This window comes from Arachis ipaensis, chromosome B2 (genome assembly GCF_059453495.1).
Source record: "Arachis ipaensis isolate K30076 ecotype BB chromosome B2, ASM5945349v1, whole genome shotgun sequence".
Taxonomy (NCBI): Eukaryota; Viridiplantae; Streptophyta; class Magnoliopsida; order Fabales; family Fabaceae; genus Arachis; species Arachis ipaensis.
The window spans coordinates 28207453-28228226 of record NC_142437.1 but is presented as its reverse complement, the minus strand read 5'-3'; the positions used below and the strand labels follow the sequence as shown (position 1 = coordinate 28228226).

Below are 20774 nucleotides of genomic sequence, written 5' to 3'. Positions count from 1 at the left end.
TGTTTCTTTCTCTTGCCAAAATTTGTTTGACCTGTTTGAAAATTATAATCCACTTATATAATATTGTTTAAAGTAGGTATATATATTTGATACCTTGCCGTGTATTGGATTTGTCCCTATAAATTGGGGATTGTGAATCTGTAGCTTGGCCATCTAGTGGTTGGTAATGATGCTGTATTATATTTCTGGAGCAAACATCACATGAGATAGTTTGACCAGAGATGTTCTTTGTAATTATGGAATGAGTGGATATGAAGTGTTGTCTTGGGCTTAACTTTTTCATCCTCGATTCAATTTGGTTGATTAAATTATCACCAACGGTTCCTGAGTAGTATAGTCAAATTAGATTTCCTCTAATAAATTAGTTTTATATAGTTGCCACATTCTTAGGTGACGGATGGGATAATTAAAATGGTTGTTGAATCTGTGCTGAAATTAACATATTAATAATATATAATTCATAACTAATGTTTTGGCTAGACATGTAACCTATATTGAAAATAACCTGTTGTGTTGATGGCATGATCGTCAGTTCCCGAGTTACTGTTACGTCTCTTGGTTTGCCGCACATTTGCTCTAAATTGTCGAGCGTTCATACTTTCTGATTTCAAATATGCATTTGAATATGAAATTTACTTAGTTTATCAGAATTTGATAAGTTGGAGTTATAAGTGTTAAAGAAATGAAGTTGATTAACCTGATATAGTTATTTCGGCGACCGTGTGATTGTCTTCAATGGATTTAGTTACTGCTGTAAGTTTGTTGGAGTTAAACTCCTGACGCATAAATTTTGAAGAGGAAGTACTGGCATCATTCGGTAGCTTTGAAAGTTGATGCATTGAGGAAATACATATTAACGTATTTTGGTGGTGACTCCTTAAAGGGATCAATGATTGTGTTAGATCTATAAACCTTTTTCTTCTACCATTGTTAGATGCATTTGTATTCTCTTGACTATTCTAATCGAACTCTGGTTAAGATAAGAAGTATGAAATATATTACAATAATAATGTCAGAGTATATGATGGCAAAAATTACAGAGGATAAATGTAAAATAGTTTATACTAATATCTGAAAATGAATTTTCTTTATTTAATTAATTAGTAGTACTGTAATAACTTATAGTAGAGAAATATACAACTAAGATGAGTATTGGGAGGTATCTAAAAAAGAATGACAATACTAAAAGAAAATAAAAGCATGTTTAGTCTTTTTTTAAAAAAAGTGTAGCTCTATAAATCACAATTATATGTCTATTAAACTGAATTTTTGCGTATTGTTAAATATTCAATTTAATTTTTATATGAACAATATATAATATAGTTTATGAACAAATAATAAATTACATTTATTAGCCTTCAAGTGGAGTACTGGTTTTTTATATCTACAACATACTTTGTTTTTAGGTGTGATTGCTTAAGAATACAATTATTATGTTTTGGTTCGTCGTCAGCATATGTGGTTAGATAAATAATTTTTTATGAGTTGTGATAACTTAGTTGTGAAAGATTGGTAATGGTTATTGAGTCATCTGAAAAAAATTTGATACCATGTTTTTAATATTATCCTCTTATATTAGAAGTTTGAAGTATGCTTAAAATAAGAAATTTATTTTCAATTAGAACTTTGGTAGCTTCCGAATCCAAAGTATAATAAATCTATTATATTTGGTTGAGAACCCTATAGTCCTTAATTGTTGGGGTGTTCATAAAAAAACCAAAATGTGGTTAACCGGTTAAAAAATCATAACCACATTTTGGTTAACCAATTTAATAAAACAATTTTAAAAATCATATCCATATTTTTTAGAATTAGTTAACCAAAACCAAATTAAAAAAATCGATTTTTAACCAGTTAATCAAAACCAAAACCAAATTAAAATCAAAACCTAATTTCAAAACCAAATTACATACTCTCTCTCTCTCTCTCTCCCTTCCTCTCCCTCTCTCTCCCTCCCTCTTCCCCTTCCTCTCTCTTTCTCTCTCCCTCCTCTCTCTCTCTCTCTCTCTCTCTCTCTCTCCCCCTCCTTTTCTCTCTCTCTCCCCTATCTCTCTCTTTCCCTTTATTCCTCTCTCCCTCTCCCCTCTTCCTCCTATCTCTCTCCCCACCCTCTCTCTCTCTCTCTCTTTCTCTCTCTCTCCACCTCGTCTTTCTTTCTCTCTCCCTTTTCTCTCTATCCTTCTCTCCCTCTCTCTCCCCTTCCCTCTTTCTCTCTCTCCCTCTCTCTTTTTCTCCTTCTCTCTATCTCTCTCTCCTTCTCTCCATTCTCTCTCTCTCTCCTTGCCCTCTTTCTCCCCCTCCCTTCTCTCTCTTCCTCTCTCTCCTCCCCTTCCTCTCTCTAATCATCTCTCCCCTTTTTCTATCTCTCCTCCTCCTCTCTCTCCCCTCCTATCTTTCTCTCCTCTCATCTCCTCTCTCTCTCCCATCTCTCTCCTTTCTCCTCTCTTTTCCATTCTCTCTCTCTTTCTCTCTTTCTCTCTCCCCTCTCCTTCCTCTCTCTCTCCTTTACCTCCCCTCTCTTTCTCTCTCTCTTTTTTCTCTCTTTCTCTCTCTCGCTCATCTCTCTTTCCTTTTCTTCTTTCTCTCTCTCCTCCTCTTCCTCTCTTCCTTTTCTCTCCTTCTCCTCTTTCTTTTCTTACTCTCTCTTTTCTCTTTCTCTCTCAACCTTCTCTCAATCTCTATCCATCTTCTATCTCTTTTCTCCTCTTCTCTCTAAAGCGAGAGAGAAGAGAGAGGAGGCAAAGATAGAAGAGGAGAAAAAAAGGAGAGAGATAAAAAGAGAGAAGAAGGATAGGAAAGAGAGAAGAAGAGAGAGAAAGAGGAGAAAGATGGAGGGGAGAGAGAGACAGAAAAAGAGAAGGAGAAAGAGAAAAGAGAGGAAGGGAGAGAGAAGGAGAGAGTGAGAGGAGGGGAGAGAGAAAGAGGGAGGGGGAGAGAGAGGGAGAGAAGGATAGAGAGAAAGAAATGGGAGGGGGAGAAAGAGGGGAAGGGGAGAGAGATAGATAGATAGAGAGGAGGGGGAGAGAGAGAAAAGAAAGAGAGGAGGAGAGAGAAAAATGGGAGAGAGAGAAAGAGAGAGAAAAGAAAGAGAAGAGGAGAGAGAGAGAGAGAGAGGAAGAGAAAGAGAGGGGAGGGGGAGAAAGAGGGGAAGGGGAGAAAGAGAGAGAGAGAAGGAAGAGAGAAGAGGAGGCGGAGAGAAAAGGAGAGAGATGGAAAGAAAGAAATAAGAAAAAAGTTACTCGTATCATTTAGAAAGAAAATTATTTATATTAAAAAAATTATTTATAGAAAATACTGAAAAGAGATAAGAAAGAAAAAGAAACGAAAGCAATGGAAGGGAATTCATTATTTACAAATGTTTCTCGTATCATTTAGAAAGAAAAAAAATAGATTAAAAAAATTCAATTAAAAAAGGTTTAAAAATTTGGGTTTTTGTATGTAAAAAATATTAATTTTTGTGTAAAAATCTATTTTTACATGTAAAAACCAATTTTATGGTATAAAAACCAATTTTTTAGTATAAAAACCTGTTTTTGGTAAAAAAAAAACCGGTTTTTTGTGTAAAAATTTGGGTTTTTATATGGAAAAATTTTAATTTGTGTAAAAATTTATTTTTACATGTAAAAACCGGTTTTATGGTACAAAAACCAGTTTTTTAGTACAAAAACCAATTTTTTGGTACAAAAACTGATTTTTTGGTACAAAAACTGATTTTTTGGTACAAAAACCGGTTTTTTGTTACAAAAACCGGTTTTTTATATAAAAACTGGTTAATTTTTAAAAATTGGTTTTTTTTTAATAACCGGTTAAAAATCGATTTTAAATTTCACTAACCGGTTAATAATCGGTTTCATCATGTAAAATCAATTTGGTTAATTAACCAATACTATATTTTTGGTTAACCAAAAAACTGGTTTAGTTTTTGGATTAACCAAACCATAAACACCCCTAGTTAATTGTTACTAAATTTTTACAGTCTAAATTTATGGGGCACCTAAGAAAAGATGTACTTTGGTAATTGAAAGAATTTTAATATTTATATTTATAGTAGTTTAATTATGATAAATATTTACTTGTAGACTTTGTTGGGATGTTAAATATGTTGCTTAAATTCTTTTTTAGTGTTAAATACATGGTTTTTATTTTTTTCATTAAATAATGGGATATATTTTAATAAACTATGAGAGATAGAATTTTGAATCCATATATTTCTGGTTGTGTTATCTTATTTCTACATTAAAATTTGACATTAACATAATATTTAAAGACTATTAGATTACCCATGTCTGACATATACGAATGTCTTTATGAAATTAAAATAATTGAAGGACAAAAAAGTCTAATTTTAAGTATCTAAAATAGTTAAAAATAAAATTTCAAAGTATATAAATATAGTATTGTAATTAATTTTTTAAATATCTATATTCTTGAGAGGATATATGTAAAATGGTTTATAAAGATCTTTGAATCATAGTAAATTCTTTATTTAATTAATTAGTGGTACTGTAATAAATGATAGTAGTTTGAAATCTAAGAGTAAGTTGAGTATTGAGAGGTATCTAAGGTGAATGGCGCCAAAGAAAATAAAAATATGATTAGTCTTTTAATAAAAAGTGTAGTTCTAAATCTCACAATTATATGTCTATTGAAATGGAATTTTGTGTATTATTAAATATGCACTTAATTTTTTATATGATCAATATCTAATATAGCTTATGGAATATTCTAAGCTTTTGTAATATATTATATTTATTAATCTTCAACCAAAGGACTCATTTTTTATATCTATAACATACTTTATTTTTTGTGTTGGTTGCTTAAGCATCCAATTCTTATGTGTTGGTTACTCCTTGAGTTAGAAGATCGGTACTTTCAGAAATATAGTACATCTTTTCTTTTGTTGAGAACTAAAATTTTTTGGACCATCGATGAAAACTTAAGTATTTTGGTAATTGAAAGGATTTAAAAATTTTATATATTTATAGTGGTTCAATTGTGATAAATATTTACTTGTAGATTTTGCTGATGTGTTAAATATGTAGCTTAAACTCTTTTTTCTTGGTTCAAACTATGTTTTTTTTTCAATCGATTAACAGGAGATATCTTAATTAATTTTGAGATTAAAGGGTTTGAATCCATATATTTATGGCTCTGTTATCTTATTTATACCTTAGAATTTGACATTATGGTAAAGACTATTAGATTCCATTCATTTCATAATATAAATGTATTAATTCCATTTAAAATTATCTGCATGATAAAACTATCTAATTCCCATAAATAACAAATAAAATTCACATCAAATATACATTAATTGAAGATAATAGATTCTACGATAAATAAATTACAAAATATCAGAGTATACAAATGTAGTACTGTAACTAATTTTTAAAATATCTATATTTAAGTTGAATAGATGGCGATGACTTTTATATATTACAAAATCTTTCACTCGTTCATTTATCATGAGTTAAGAAATGTAGAAGTTTGTTATGTTCAATAGTTTGAAAAAAATGGCAATAATAGATATTTAATAATTTATCATCCTGGACTTCAGCTTCTTTTGAAGTGTGTTTCTTGGAGAGTGAAAGATGAGGTATTTGGTTAGAGGTTTTAGAAGAATAAATTAGGCTAAAATATTTACCAACCTTTATTGTAGAGAAGTGTTGATATAGTAAATTTAGGTTGAAAAAATACAGAGTAAAAGTAATTTGTGGATGAAAAGTATATTGTTCTTACTTCTTACACATGAAGGTTTGAATTAAAATTATTTGATACTTATATGAAAGAGTTGGAGTTATATTCTAATGATAATAGAATACTAATTTCTATATCTACAACATGCCTTGTCTTGGTGTTATTGCTTAAGCATGCAATTATTATGTGTTGGGGACATTATATTAGTTGAGGAGCTAATATTTTGAAATATCTTCCTTGTTTGAGCTGTTCTTGACGCTTCAATAAAAACTAAAGGGTATGTGAGAGATTAAGATAACAATTTAGAATAAAAAATAAAATATTCACCATACATATGACTTTTTTATTATGTTAAGAGTGAACTAAGGTAACTAAAAAAAAATTTTCTTACATCGGGATATTGTAAGGTAGTTTCTTCGTTGTTTGATTATTGCCATTCTATTTTTGCGAGCAGTTCTAGTTACAGATGGATCCATTGGATTGGTTGAACTGGTGTTAGCAATATTGATGGAGAGAGTATAATGTATGATTTATGCAACAAATTTTAAATTGTATGGATTCAAGAGGGAAGGAAGATTGATGAGAGGATGTAAGAAAGGCATAGGTTTACTACAATAAAGGTAAAATGAAGATGAAAACTAATAAAAGTTGAGTTCCAGCCAAGTTAAATTCTAAAAAAATCTGAATTTAGATTTTAAAATTGATTAAAAAGAAACCTACGAATAGGGTGATTTTTTTAATAAATCACTAAAGCTACAGTTATTACTACCTAGCTTTTTAAGACATATAGACTTTTGAGGGAAAAAATATAATAAATAGTTGCGATAACCAAAGTTTGTGTTTGTTGATTATTATTATTATAGTTATAGTAATAGTAATACCACAGTAATAGTAATAGTAATAGTAACATATAAATAATAAATAGATATAGGGAGTCATGTTTTTAAATAATATAAACATAGATGAGGATATATGTAATAGTATTTCTTGATACTGATTATTATAATCATGGGATAATATGGAAAGGACAAAATAAAACCGTAAAAGACTATCAAGCAATATACTTCAAATCCGAATAATTAACACTGATCAATAAATACATTTCGTGCTTTGGATAGTGCATCATTAATTTGTGTTAGTTTGATGTCAAAGTTATAGTTCAAATCTTTTAAAATAAGAGGATAATATTTTTATTTTATTTAGTTGAATTGTTAATGATATTTTAATATGTGAAAATATTTAAAATTATATAACATGATTCGAATATAATCAATAATTTGATATAAATCCATATGAATCGTAAATATTGTTAAAAAAGAAAGATATAGGAGATATTAGCATGAACCCTTGTCAATATCATATTACCAATTGACATTTAAAAAGTGTGGGGTGTTTCAGTTGTTACCAATGCTTACATTTATATTCTTGTAAATAGTGATTAAAATATATGGCTAAAGTTATTTGTATGTATTAAATGTCACTATTAGAAAACTAGTTATTACAGACGGATATTTCCGACGGATTTTATCCCACTGAAATACAGAGGGAATTTCAGAGAGATTTTTTGTCGGAAAACAAAAAAATGGATTAGCATAAATTACAGACGGAAAATAGAATCCGTCGATAATTCCGTCGGAAAAATTAATTTTTTTTCCGTGAAAAATGGTTACAGACAGAAAATCCGTCTGTAATTAAATAGACAAAACGCTGCGTTTTATTAAATTATTACAGACGAAAAATCCGTCTGTAATTTAAATTTTCCGTCGGTAAATATTGAGATAACACTAATCTTATCTCTATCCACTCGATCCATTTACACTCCACCCATATCAAATGAGCTTGTTCCTCTCTCCGTCACCGAGTTGCTTCTTCTCTCCGTCGCACCAATTTCTTCTGCCGCTGGCGTCACAGATCTCTCTCCGTCGTCCCTTGCGTCGTACGGGCTCCCTCCGCCGCCGCATCCAACCCTAACCCCAGAGCTTCGTCATGCCTCCAACCCTAATCCCAGAACTTCGTCGTGCTTCCAACCCCTGCTTCGCCGCTCTCTCCATCGACGCTCCCTCCGTCTCAAAGCCTCCGTCGTGCTCACTCTGTCGTAAGCCTTCAAACGTCGCTCCTTCCTCCATGGCTGAAACCCGTAACGCTCTGCTTTTTCTCCTGTGTCGTGGCTTCACCTTCCTCCAAACAAAATTGAAAAACCCTAACCTGGAGGCCTTCCACTGCAAACCTACCGATCCCTAATTCCGTCTCATCATCAGAGGTAAAATAAAATCCCTTTCGCCCATTTCAACCCTTCTCCACCCCCAACAATCTCTATATCCTCTCTCTAATTCAATTGTACAATTTTATTTTCCTCTTTATTCTCTCCCTTTCGATGTTCTGTTTTTATTCTGCTGAGAATTGAAATTGCTGGCTGAATTAGCTTAATTTTAGGTCTTCTAATCACCTTTCAGTTTTATTGTTGTTCCTTATTTTTCGATTATTTTATTGCCGCAGATTGAAAATGAGTAGGCGTGGGAGCAGAATAGTCTACGTTGGGAACCTCCCTGGTGATATTCGTGAAAGAGAAGTAGAAGATTTGTTTTCAAAGGTACTTTGCTATTTTCATTCGTGAAAGAGTTTGATTTTTCATTTGCTTAATACTTACCAATAGAAACTACTTTACACCTTGTGCTGCCTTTGCTGATTTTTCGTGTCCTTGTTCATTTTAATTTTGGCAGGTTGTTTAAATTTGAGCTCTTGTGGTTTTAGGAATGTTAAAAGCTTTGATGCAAAATTTAGCATATAAAGTTGTTAAATTGCTTGCTGCAGAAAATTCAGCAGATTGGCGCCAACTTGTTTGAAATTTTGGGAAAAATATGTACGGTAATTTTTAATGAAATTAGTTGAATAACGAATCTGATGATGATTTGCAGAACTGCATCACACTAACAAAGGAGAATGTTAAAGGCATAATCATGGTAACTTTTACTTTCTATTTGGAATTCATTTTCATTCAAATATATATCAGCTTTTTCTAGTTCACTATTATCCGTTCTCTTCAAACAATTGTTCATGTTCGACCTAATAACTAATAACGGAAATTAATAACTAATAATATTTAACTGCCATATTTTCATATTAAGAAAGGTCTTTATTTTAAATAAATTATATTAATCATATAAAACTATCCTCTTTATCTTTTGAAAACCTTAACAGTAGAATAGTAAAAATGGATTCATTCTTAATCTTACAAGCCACCTTTTTTGCAGTGCATTTATGATTGGAGGTAGGAAACTAATAACCAATGCACATTGTGTGGAACATGATACACAGGTAATTTCCTTAAGGGTCCTATTTTCTCCAGGATGTAGATCCTACAATATAAATTTTATTAATAAATTATATTATGTTCATAGATCTTAGAATTAGTTGCCGAAAGGTTATAAATAGCTGCCAACTTTTTCATTGTTGTGGTTTATTGCAGGTTAAAGTTAAGAGAAGAGGGGATGATACAAAATACATGGCTAAGGTGTGTCTCTATGAAGGTCTTGTCCTTTTTTCATTAAAAAAATGAGTATTACGTGAAGAGCAGTTTGCTTAAATATCTCATATAGTAGTGAGTAAGGACATTAAGAAGTATTAGTGAATAAGTCGCTAAAATTGTATTATTGTAGGTAAAATTTGATATATCTGAGGTTTACTTGTAAGCTATACCTTGCTTTTAAACTTGGAGTGAATTCATTGTAAAGTGCAAGTTTTGCATGTTTGCTTAGAAGGATATATAGCTTCTAACTCATGATATGTTCATATAGTTACTTTACTCTCAGTGAATGAACTGTACAGGTTTTAGCCAAAGGTGTTGATTGTGATATAGCTTTGCTTTCAGTAGAAAGTGATGAATTCTGGAGAGATATGGAACCTCTCAGATTAGGACGATTGCCACATCTTCAGGTTTGAAATAGCTTTCTTTTTATTTTTTTCCCTTTTTTTTAATTTGAAAATTCTCAGTGTTTCAATGGAAAATGTTAAAAGAATATATACTATATAATTTGTCATAGAATATATTTCTATTTGCATGCTGATCAACTGAAATTTCTGTATACTTGTCTTGTAACTTGTAGGATTCTGTTACTGTGGTGGGATATCCACTTAGAGGAGACACAATTTCAGTGACAAAGAGAGTTGCATCTCGCATTGAGGTTTGATATATTGAACATAAAATTACCATTTTTATATGCCGTAAAATCAATAAAAGTGTTTTACTCTATGGTTTTAGTGCTCAGTTATTGAAAAAACCTGTAATCAGGTCACATCATATGCTCATGGATCGTCTGATTTGTTGGGTATTCAAATTGATGCTGCAATAAATTCTGGTCAGTAGATCTTATAGTTGTTTGATTGTTTCACCTCCTCTCCAGCAAAAAAAATTCTCCAGCCTCTTATTATTCTAAGAACTGTTGGAAAAACAACTTCTTCTTATATGGAACTATGTGCATTGATTTAATAGCCATCGTTTACAACTTTTGATTTTAGGCAACAGCGGTGGCCCAGCATTCAATGACCAAGGGGAGTGCATTGGTGTGGCATTTCAGGTATATTTTTTTACGGCCTTCTGTTAACAGACTTGTATATGCCTAAACCAGCAACAACAACAAAACACAAGTTATTGAAAATGAAAGTTGACATGGTATTAAGGGAAGGGAAACAATGAAAAATTGACGCAGGCGTCTAGTGAGTCTGATTTTGTAATTTTTGTTGCATACGCCCGGAGTTGGGGTTCATATGCATTGTTTCAAGTAATATGGTGTTTTAAATTCTTCAATTCTTAAATTCATGCTTGATGTTTAGAATCCTTCAATACTATGGTTGCAATGTTTCACTCCTAGAGATGATTGGACTCAATGATCGATTTTGTATCTTTAACATGCTGAATCATACTGGAGCCTTTTTTAATGACTAAGCTGCATATTTGGTCATAAAAATTATTTTGCTGGAAATCTGAATTTCATTTAAAGGTTTGGTGTTGGTTAATGCATATTTTGTATAGCATCAAGCTTTGTTTGTTGTGTGTGCAGAGCATCGAGCTCCTCCATGGCTTAATGGCGCCCACTAGCAGTGACATTCTGTGTGACATTGGCTGCATCATTGGTAGCAAGATTAGGCCCAATTCCAATGGCTGCATTCCAAACTTGTCTTCAGGTCTGGTTGACATCCTCCCTTCTAGTTGATGGTTTAGCTGTTGCTGTACAGGTACTGCCAATATACCATATATTATTATTAGTTACTTATTATAGAAACTTAAAGCACATATATATTTACAAAAAATTGAAAGGAGTATCTAATAATAAGTTTGGTTGGGTGACAGGCAATTCTAGCATGTGCCTTTGCTGAGAAAAATTTTGACAAAGTAACGGCTGAAGGATCAAAAGGAGAGGAAAAAGCAGGAAATTAAGACTCATAATGCTCAGTTGCATGCTGCAGTATCCGTGACAGGCATAGCTGCTGCCGTTGCGGCCATTGCAGCTTCAATAGAGTGTACATTGTAGAATCAATAGAGTGTACATAGCAGCCATAAGAAAGTGTACATAGCTGCCATAAAGTTCTACACTTACCATATGAGTGGTCTCTAGCTTAGCTTGCATTGTTCAAGAAATTTTAGAAAATTCTAAGGATACTACTCTACTAATGTTTGTGAGACATGAATGTAATTTTCACTCCATATGGATGTACAAGTGTATATTATTGAATAAGTAGAGTTATATGTAAAGAAATATTATATAGATAATCTATTTTTCATATATCTCAAAGAAGAAAAAAATAATATATAATTTATTTGAGTTGAGTTGAGTTTTTTTATATTTATTTTGTATGAAAACAAGTTTATTTTGCAATTAGAAAAATAAAAAAATTATATTTTACCTTATTGACGGATTTACAGACGGATTTTCTGTCTGCAATCAGAACGTGGGATGATTTTCCAAAGTTCAAATTACAGACGAAAAATCTGTTGGAAAATCTATCTGTAATTACAGACGGAAAATCCGTCTGAAAATCCGTCTGTAATTACAGACGAAAAATCTGTCGGAAAGTTCGTCGCCTTTGGAAAATGGATAGAAAATTTACAGAGAGAAAATTCATCGGTAACTGGTAAAAATTCGTCTGTAATTTTCCGACGAAAAAAAATCCGTCGGTAAATAATTTCCGACGGGGCTTTTACAGAGGGACAAAATCTGTCAGTAATTTCGTCGGTAACCAAAAATCTGTCTGTAATAAAGACCGAATCCGTCTATAAATCTGTCTGTATTAATCCATTTTCTAGTTGTGTGTATGGCTTTAATTTATTCAAATGTCTAATCGGAGATATTCTATTATTGATCTGTTTTGAAAACGTAATAAGATGAGAATTATATATATATATATATATATATATATATATATAGTTGTTGGTTGAGATTGTGGAAACGGTACGGTCACAGTTTTTTATATACATGCTTACTCAATGAGTGCCATAATGGAGTTTGAATTTCAAACTTATGTATATTCTTTGGAATTTTAGTTTGGTTTATTACAAAGTTAAGTGATATATATATTGGCATTATGTCTAGTGTTAATTACTTTATCTATTAATTATTTCGATATTTGACTAAAGTTTTTGTATGATTAAATATAAATTTTATTAACAAAAACATAGTGACAAAATGGCTGCAACTAATGATTTAAAATAGATGAAGGATAAATCTAAAACTATCACTAAATTGTAAAGACAATTGTTAACTATTTGGTGAAAATTACTTATAATTTGGGTCACCAAATATGTAGTTCAAAGGAACTAAAGCTTATAGTGAATATAATCATAAATTTTAAAGCTAAGATATATAACAAAAAGATGAGGAATGCAATAATATAAGGAAAGTACTACATTTGTAAAGACAATCTACCATAGTGATTGCAATTTCAGAGGTTGCTCTATCATTGGCCCTCTTGAGGCTTGAGTTATGCTCATGCACTAAGATGAAATCTATGCCAAAGAATATGTCTGGATGGTCATGAATGACAAGACCAGCAAGCATAGCATATCTCTCCCATTATAAAGCAGAAATATATAACATGTAAAGCAGAAATATATAACATTATAAATTTCATAAATTAAAATTTTTAAATAACACAAAAGCTGGTGATAGAACGGGTTACAAATCCATTGGCTATTAAAAGGAATAGATTGACATGAGAAACATAACTAAGTCTATTCTAGATACCAAAAGTGAATATATAACTATTTTTAATTTGTAATCCTAGTTTTTAAAGGTAAAATACAACTTACTCCTATTAATACCATGACATATGTAGTGGAATAATCTTGTAGATTATGGAGTAACACTACTACATTTTTAACATTTAGTAACATTTATTTGTTAACATTTGTTAAAATGTTAGTAATTATCATAAAATTAAATTTTAGGTAACATTTAAACTCAAATGTTAATAAATACGTCTAAATTTTTAAAAAACTTCAAGAAAATGTTACCTATTCTCAATTAGCTAACCACGCGTGTTCTCGGTTCTCACCGTCACTTTTACTGTCAGTGTTCTAAAACGGTGAAACCACCTCTCCATCCTCCTCAATTTCTCCTCAATCTGTCGCTCCCCTCATCGATCTCATGGTTCGCAAATGGAAACTACAATCGTGTGTTCTGAATCCACCTCTTAATCCTCTTCAATCTCTTCCTTCTCCTCTTCGATCTCTCCTTCGCCACTGTCATCGAAGTCGCCATCGCTGCCATCGTCATCGTCAGGGTGAGATCTCTGCTCTAGGATCTGAATTGGAAACTCTCAAGGTACTTAGAATTTAAGCTATTGTTTTATATTTGTGTTCTTGTGTCTAAAGTTAATCTCATTGAATTAAATCTCTGTCTTTTGAAAATTATTTTTGTTAATCTCATGCTTTACTACTCATTTCAATCATTTTGAAAATGGAAAGGTTGATTTGATAGGTTTACAAGTATTTCATGCTTGTTCTCTTACCTGATTTTACAGTAAGCTATTCATCAACATCATGCAATGAAGTTTTTTGTTGTAGATCGAAGAGAAACTTCAATTGCACAAGTAACTTCTTTTATCTTTCACGAAATTTGTTTTTTCATTTGGCTTCTCAATTATAGCTGAAAATTATAGTTAATGGATTTTCATTGTTATGCGAATGAATGCATATGCTGTGTTTGACGAAGAATTCAAATTTTTTTAGGATCAATTTTTTTCCGAAAGTTCTTTGTGCTTTTGGGAATGCATTTAAATTGTTTGATGAAATGCCTCAAAGAATTTTATGTTACTATATATCTTATATCTTATAACTTTTCAATGGTGTGTTTGTTTGTTTTGGTGAAAAGTTTCATGAATAAACTACATGTATAAAATTACACCTTGTGTTTATCATGAAAACTTCCATATCAATTTAGCCCCAACCAAATGTGCCCTCATTGTATTCGGATAAGTGTGCTGCCTAGTTAACTAACTAGTCAATTAATGGTTTCTAGCTTTTATGTCAACTCAAAAATATGCCACTAGATAAATGCTAAACACAATTATTCTTAGTTTTCTTTCCTCTATTTTGGCAGAAACTTATAAGCCTATTGTTGCAATTTTTTAATGTTAACTAATGGTGACTTACATTTAATTAATTTTAGCAACGTTGGCAGGTGTTAAATGGTTGCATTTCTAAATTAGAGACTTGTTTATTAACATCAATGACTTATTGTTATGTCTTGATTGATGGCATAGGGAAAGTTTATAGAGATTTGTAACATAAATTGAGCTTAAATTTGAACTTCAAGATATATGCACCCCACAATGTAGCTTAATGTAATACAGTAAGTATTTTCAGTATTTCTTTGTGTTTATAAAATTATGCACTATCTTGATCATGTCTTGTCTTTTGAGAGAATAATTTGATTCTCTGTTTTTGCTATTATGTATATAATCGGTAATCATTTTCTTTTTGTTGTTCTTGCATAACGGAGTGGAAAGTGAAAACATTAGAAGGCTGAGATGGAAAGGCAAAGAGAAGTCAGGAGTTATTTGAACACCGCGAGCTATATCCCATTTCCCCCCACCGGTATCGCATTCAGGTTGTCTACAAAATGTTTTGTATTTTTCTTTTTTCCTTCCTTTTATATATATATTTTTTATATTTACAGTATTTGCAGAATATGTGAATAAATTCTAGTTCTCTTGTTCAGTTAGCTTCTTACACCTTCAATCTTCTTTAATCTTTACTTAATAAATAATTTGATTTATAATTATTTGTTGATTTAGGGTTTTTATCAGCTACATCTGTTGTAGAAATTAATAAGTTCTGGATCCCTTGTTGGAACTACTAATGCTACTGATTTGATATAACACATAACTTATTTTCTCTGTTTGGCTAAAATACATTTAAGTTGGACAAAATTGACCAAACAATGTAAAAATGAGGGTATATTGAAGTGGAAATCATTTTCTTGGATGATGCCAGTAAGTGTCTAAGTGAGGTCTAATTTAGAGCAGCAAAAATGGTGGACAAGAAAGATAAATCAACAGAAAGTTTAAGCCAAAAAAAAGAAAGCCGTGAATTTGGGACTAAATCAACATTAAGTTTAAGCCAAACAGTGTGGTAGAAGATGCTCATGAAGTGATTGATATAATGCCTCCATGATTTTCAAAGTTATACACATATATTTTTTCTATAAAAATGTTGCTTCTGTTGTGTTGTGATTTGTGAGGCAGTGATAATCTGACCTAATAGCATGTTTTCTAAGTAAAGTTATTTGTAAGAGAATGTGAAAGGAAGCATCATGTCTTTATACTTCTACACTATTTTTTCACCTTAGCTCATATTATGCATCTGAATAATATAAGGAAAACACGCCACTAATTTATAATAGAAAGAATTGTCCTCGTACTATTCCACTTGAACATTGGAAGATTCTTAATTTTATTCCTAATTTCTTGCGAATTCCTCCATATATATAGCTCCTTTTTCTTCTTTATTCTTTCTCCCTTCCTGCTTTGCTAGATACCAAGTTTTCAATCTAAATTGTCTGAATTAATTGGCACATCATCACTAGCTAGTAGAGTGAACAAACTTTCCCATCATCTTTTATTTAATTATCTTTCACTCTTGTATATTTTAATTGATGCATCGTTTCTGGCTGTTGGGTAGAAGTAGTAGTAGTAGTAGTAGTAATGTTGATAAATTAATATATAGGCTTATGAATTATTATAGTGCTATACTACTTACATATATAGTGACACACACAACTAAATATAAAATAATGTTTGATCAACTCTTGGGCAGGTTTTAGATTACACGAAGCTATATAAGAATTAAGAAGATGATTATCTCAGTATCGGTCAATCATACAGAACCCAATGGATATGGCTACTGTGTTGCATCATGTTGATAATGGTCATTATAAAAAGCAGAATCCAAAGAAAAGCATATAAAAAGAAGAGAAACTTACCATTGCATTTGAAAGCAAATTGAGGGCAAGCCACATGTCTCATGCTTATGATTTTTACAAGTCTAATCTTGCTAGTGAATATCCAGTAAGCTTTCTGACTGTACTCTTTTTATTTTCTGTCACAAGATTTTACCTTTGGGATCATGTAATTTGAAAGATAATTTCACTTTGTTTCTTATTATTGTGATAATTAGATTATCCTTAAAAACTCATTAGTGTCTAAATATGGCATTTGAATGAGAATCTAAGGATATCCATTGCAATAATACTCTTTATAATTTCTCTTGTAGGTTGTTGATGGAAAACTTTCTCAAACTTGCTACCTTATGGCTCTTGATTCATGCTATAAACAACTCAGTCACAAGTAAGTGTCTAACTAATTTTATTTCTAGTGATCTCTTGATTTTCTATGCACAGTATTTGCAATTTCTGTTATCAAAATATTAGTAACTAGCAATCACCTAACTCTATTTATCTTCAGATATGAGAAGCTCATTTTGGCTTTCTGAAATTTGGAATCTCCTACATCCTTACAGACAAGCCTCATCAAGGGACAAGTTTACAATGACTATATTCAAGTATTCATCTCTATATTCAAATAAAAAAGCTGTTTTATTGCTTGTGCCAAATTTCACTTTTTGAGTGTAGGTTGTTCTTTTGTTGAACTAATTCTTGTTTACCTTGTCATGAAAATAGTTTTTGATGCCAAATGTTGCATTTTTATTTACTCTTCTATTGGTTTGTGCATTTCTTGATGCCATAGATTTAGTATTAAATATGTTTTACCAATGCTCAAAGTTCATATATAATTATGATTTGATAGATGATTGTGTGTCAGAGGACTTTAGTACGGATATTAATATTCATGATACACTTTTAGAAGGTTGTGACTATGTATTACTTCCTCAAGAAGTTTGGAACCAACTTATTGCATGGTAAGCTAGCTTGCTTAGTAAACATGTCAACTTTGGTTAATCTAAAATTTGAAAAAGTTTCTGGTTATCATTTATGCTCTTTCTTTTGCTATTTTATTTTTCTGGTTTGTTGTGGAAGTTTGTAAATGGTTACAAACTTGAATGCTAGAAGGTCAGTAAACCTTTATCTGGTCTTTAATGTGAGCTTCTTGACTTTGTTTTTGCCTTTTGCTCAACTAGGTATGGTGGTGGACCTACATTGCCAAGGAAAGTTATCAGGACAGGTCTTTCCCAAACAGAACTGGCAGTAGAGGTGTATTCTTTACGGCTTCAATTACTCATGTTGCCAAGAAATGATCGTATCAACATAAGAATAAGCAAGAAGAAAACATTGCCAATTACTCATATTTTATGTACTTTGTATTACTTTTTCTTTTCGTTTTTATATGGAATGTTGATAGAGTTTAAGTGCTATAGGTATTTTTTTCTTTTTTCATTTTATTTGCATCAGGAAGCAAACTTGTACAATGATTATTGATTAATGAAAGAGGTTATAAAAATTTTATTTTGTGAATTTGTGAATTTAATGAAATATTTCATGTTGTAGTATTTAATTTTAGTATATTTATATTGTGTATAATATAAAATAAAAAATAGTATATTATAACTAAAAAAATATTACTAAAGATCTTTTGTAACATTTTTGAAGTGTTACAAAAAATATCTACGGTAACATTTTTCTAAATGTTACGTAAAATATCTATTGTAATATTTTTGAAGTGTTACAAAAAATATCTACAGTAACATTTTTCTAAATGTTACATAAAATATCTATTGTAATATTTTTCAAGTGTTACAAAAAATATCTATGGTAACATTTTTTAAGTGTTACAAAAATTATCTATTGTAATATTTTTCTAAGTGTTATCAAGAAAGGTCTATTGTAACATTTATTATAATATTACTATAGAATATCTTTTGTAACATTTTTACTAAATGTTATTAAATCTTTAGAAAAATGTTAGTAAAACTCTTTAGTAACATAGGGTATATTTAACATTTGTTAAAATGTTACTAATATACATAGGTAACATTTTAATATGATTTAGTAACATTTTTTAAATGTTAGTAAAAATCAATTATGTAGTAGTGTAAGTAGGCTATGATTATGCACTATTAGAGAATTCAGATGAACCTCTTCATGCCAATGCCTATAGAAGATGTGCTTTAATTCTTCTGTATATATATTTAGGGTAGTGAGAACAACTTCTGTGGTCTTTCTTTCATTGTCTCTTATGAGATTTCCACTATGCTCATAAAGTAGCAAAACATTGTTACCAAGAAATAAATCTGGCTTGTCACCAATGCTAATCCCGCGTATCCGTAAATACCTCTCCTATAAACCAATGGAACCTTCAGGATTTATTACCTTCCATAGCGTCAGTGAGGAATTAGGGAGTCCAGTGGCATAAGATACATAGCACAAATAACCTATAAATATTATTGTACTCTAAATATTATTGTAATATTTTATATTTTATGGTTGATGGTTGCATGTTAAAAATTAATGGTGATGTCTTCTATTAATCCGTTAGGTTTATAACAGATATACTTGAAAGTGTAGAAGTCAATTATATGATCCTATTGGATTTTACATAGGGTAGTACTAATTTATTGTTTTGGATTATGATTAATAAATGCATGTCATTTCTTCAATAGGAGATAGTATATGGCTCATGTATAGTATCAAATTTGATTTTATTTATTTAGTAAGACTTAGGTGATAATGCTTCTATGTAGCATAGAGTTATGATTAAGACTAACACTCAGGTATTAGAACCTACATTATAGGAAACTTTTTGTGCTATAATATAAAAAATGTTCTACATGAATATGATATTTGAATTAGGATACTTTTCACTGATAAGAAAATGCATTTCATGCTTGCATAGTATATAATTGATGAGTTCACCTCTCGACTGTATTGAGCCTCAAAAACATTAAAAGGTCTAGTGTCATTGAAAATGAAGTATGTGTTGATCATATTAGTGGAAGTTTCTGGAGCTAGTATCTTATTTACCAATAGTACCGTGAGGTCATGATATTGGTACTTGATTCACAAAATCTTAGTCTTTATTGAGAATGATCTTTTCTGACCTATTAGATAGTTCAAAAAATTTATTTCATTCTTCATTCATGAAGGACTGTAACTTAGAATACCGTAAAGGGTGGTTGATGAAAGAAAATGTCATTTCACAGTATAATCCAATAAATTGTATTTCAGATGTAGGAATAACATGAAATAATATATATCTATACATCCTATATGTCAAATTTAATGGCACAATTTGAATAAAAGTGGAAGCTATAGATACTTTAACATTTATTTTTTAAAATTGTTCATTGGATGTTTCCATTGAATCACATCAATTAAGAAAAAGCTTTTTGCAAAAAGTAGGATTAATATATGATAATATAGAGGAAGATATTGTAAGATATTCTGCATGTATAGTGCATGATTCATGAGTTAACCTTTGATTATATTGAGTCTCAAATAGAATAAAATGTCTGCTGCCACTGATTAATTTAGTATATGATATTTTATTGGTAGTATATGAAGTTCTATGAACTAGTATCTAAAACATTTATGGATAGTCCATTAAGATACATTAAATATTGGAAGTGCTTTCTTATAATAATAATAATAATAATAATAATAATAATAATAATAGTTTCTTACTCTGTTACTGTAGAAGGTCAACCTCATGGTTTTTTTAAACCATGTAGAGGATTACGTCAGGGTGATCCTCTCTCCCCCTATCTATTTTTGTTCTGTGCAGAGGGTTTTTCCCGTCTGCTCCACAGAGGAGAACGGAGGCTAGAATTTTCTGGTTTGAGACTGAACCCCAGATGCCCTAAGGTCAGTCATTTATTCTTTGCAGATGATTCTATTTTGTTCAGTAAGGTGACAATGAAAGATTGCGAAAGTTTACTAAAGTTGTTTAGAGACTATGAAGAAGTGAGTGGTCAGGTGATAAATTTAGATAAGTCTTCTGTTTTCTTTAGCAAGAACACTCCCCTATCAGTCCGTGATCAGCTAGCTGCCCTGTTGTCTATACCACATGTTGGCTGCCAGAACAAGTATTTAGGCCTTCCAGCAGTGGTCAATAGATCAAAAAAAGAGACATTTAACTTTGTCAAAGACAAGGTTTTGCAAAAACTACAGCATTGGAAGCGAGCTTTGCTGTTAGCTAGTGGCAGAGAGGTTTTAATAAAAGCAGTGGCAACTGCAGTGCCTCTATACACACTGAGCTGCTTTAAACTCCCCGAGACACTATTAGAGGACATCCAAAAGTCAATAATGCAGTTTTTCTAGGGCCAAAAGAACGCAGAGAGGAAGATGCAGTGGATTAATTGGCGGATTGCTTGTAGACCAAAGAACCAAGGTGGTCTGAATTTTAAGGATCTCAGGGCTTTTAACTTGGCAATGTTAGGAAAATAGGGCTGGAGGCTGATCTCTCGACCTCACTCTCTAATTTACAAGGTCTATCAAAGCAGATATTTTAAAATTTCAACCTTTCTACGCGCAGAAACAGGTAATAATCTATCTTGGGGCTGGAAAAGTGTTCTGGAAGGTAGAAAAGTTTTGGAGAAAGGCATTTTTTGGAAGATTGGACGGGGACAT

At 31.2% G+C, this 20774-nt stretch overlaps 2 protein-coding genes and 2 long non-coding RNA genes across 4 annotated transcripts; all 4 read left to right on the top strand.

Annotated features, from left to right (window-relative positions):
• Window positions 1-7512: 7512 nt before the first annotated feature.
• On the top strand, window positions 7513-8529 carry LOC107628264 (uncharacterized). Its single transcript, XR_001617665.3, has 3 exons — window positions 7513-7957; window positions 8194-8287; window positions 8418-8529. It is a non-coding gene; the product is annotated as an uncharacterized LOC107628264 (long non-coding RNA).
• A 426-nt stretch (window positions 8530-8955) lies between these two features.
• On the top strand, window positions 8956-11131 carry LOC107628263 (protease Do-like 2, chloroplastic). Its single transcript, XM_088505760.1, has 9 exons — window positions 8956-9012; window positions 9164-9208; window positions 9354-9374; window positions 9523-9630; window positions 9801-9878; window positions 9986-10052; window positions 10213-10271; window positions 10879-10929; window positions 11045-11131. The coding sequence occupies exons 1-9, from the start codon at window positions 8956-8958 to the stop codon at window positions 11129-11131; spliced, it is 573 nt and encodes a 190-aa protein (XP_088361886.1).
• A 5043-nt stretch (window positions 11132-16174) lies between these two features.
• On the top strand, window positions 16175-16672 carry LOC107628262 (uncharacterized). The gene is made up of 3 exons (XR_001617661.3): window positions 16175-16260; window positions 16466-16539; window positions 16657-16672. It is a non-coding gene; the product is annotated as an uncharacterized LOC107628262 (long non-coding RNA).
• Window positions 16673-20060: 3388 nt separating this feature from the next.
• On the top strand, window positions 20061-20465 carry LOC148573413 (uncharacterized). Its single transcript, XM_088505759.1, has one exon. It carries the CDS (start codon window positions 20061-20063, stop codon window positions 20463-20465), a length of 405 nt encoding a protein of 134 aa, XP_088361885.1.
• Window positions 20466-20774: the final 309 nt, after the last annotated feature.

What these genes read in the sequence shown, in the direction of transcription:
- LOC107628263 (XM_088505760.1), top strand. Translation starts at nt 8,956, where the DNA reads ATGATTGGAGGTAGGAAACTAATAACCAATGCACATTGTGTGGAACAT. An exon ending in TAAAATTTGATATATCTGAG is followed by an intron (nt 9,375 to 9,522) that starts GTTTACTTGTAA and finishes TGAACTGTACAG; the next exon opens with GTTTTAGCCAAAGGTGTTGA. An exon ending in GACGATTGCCACATCTTCAG is followed by an intron (nt 9,631 to 9,800) that starts GTTTGAAATAGC and finishes TGTAACTTGTAG; the next exon opens with GATTCTGTTACTGTGGTGGG.
- LOC148573413 (XM_088505759.1), top strand. Translation starts at nt 20,061, where the DNA reads ATGAAAGATTGCGAAAGTTTACTAAAGTTGTTTAGAGACTATGAAGAA.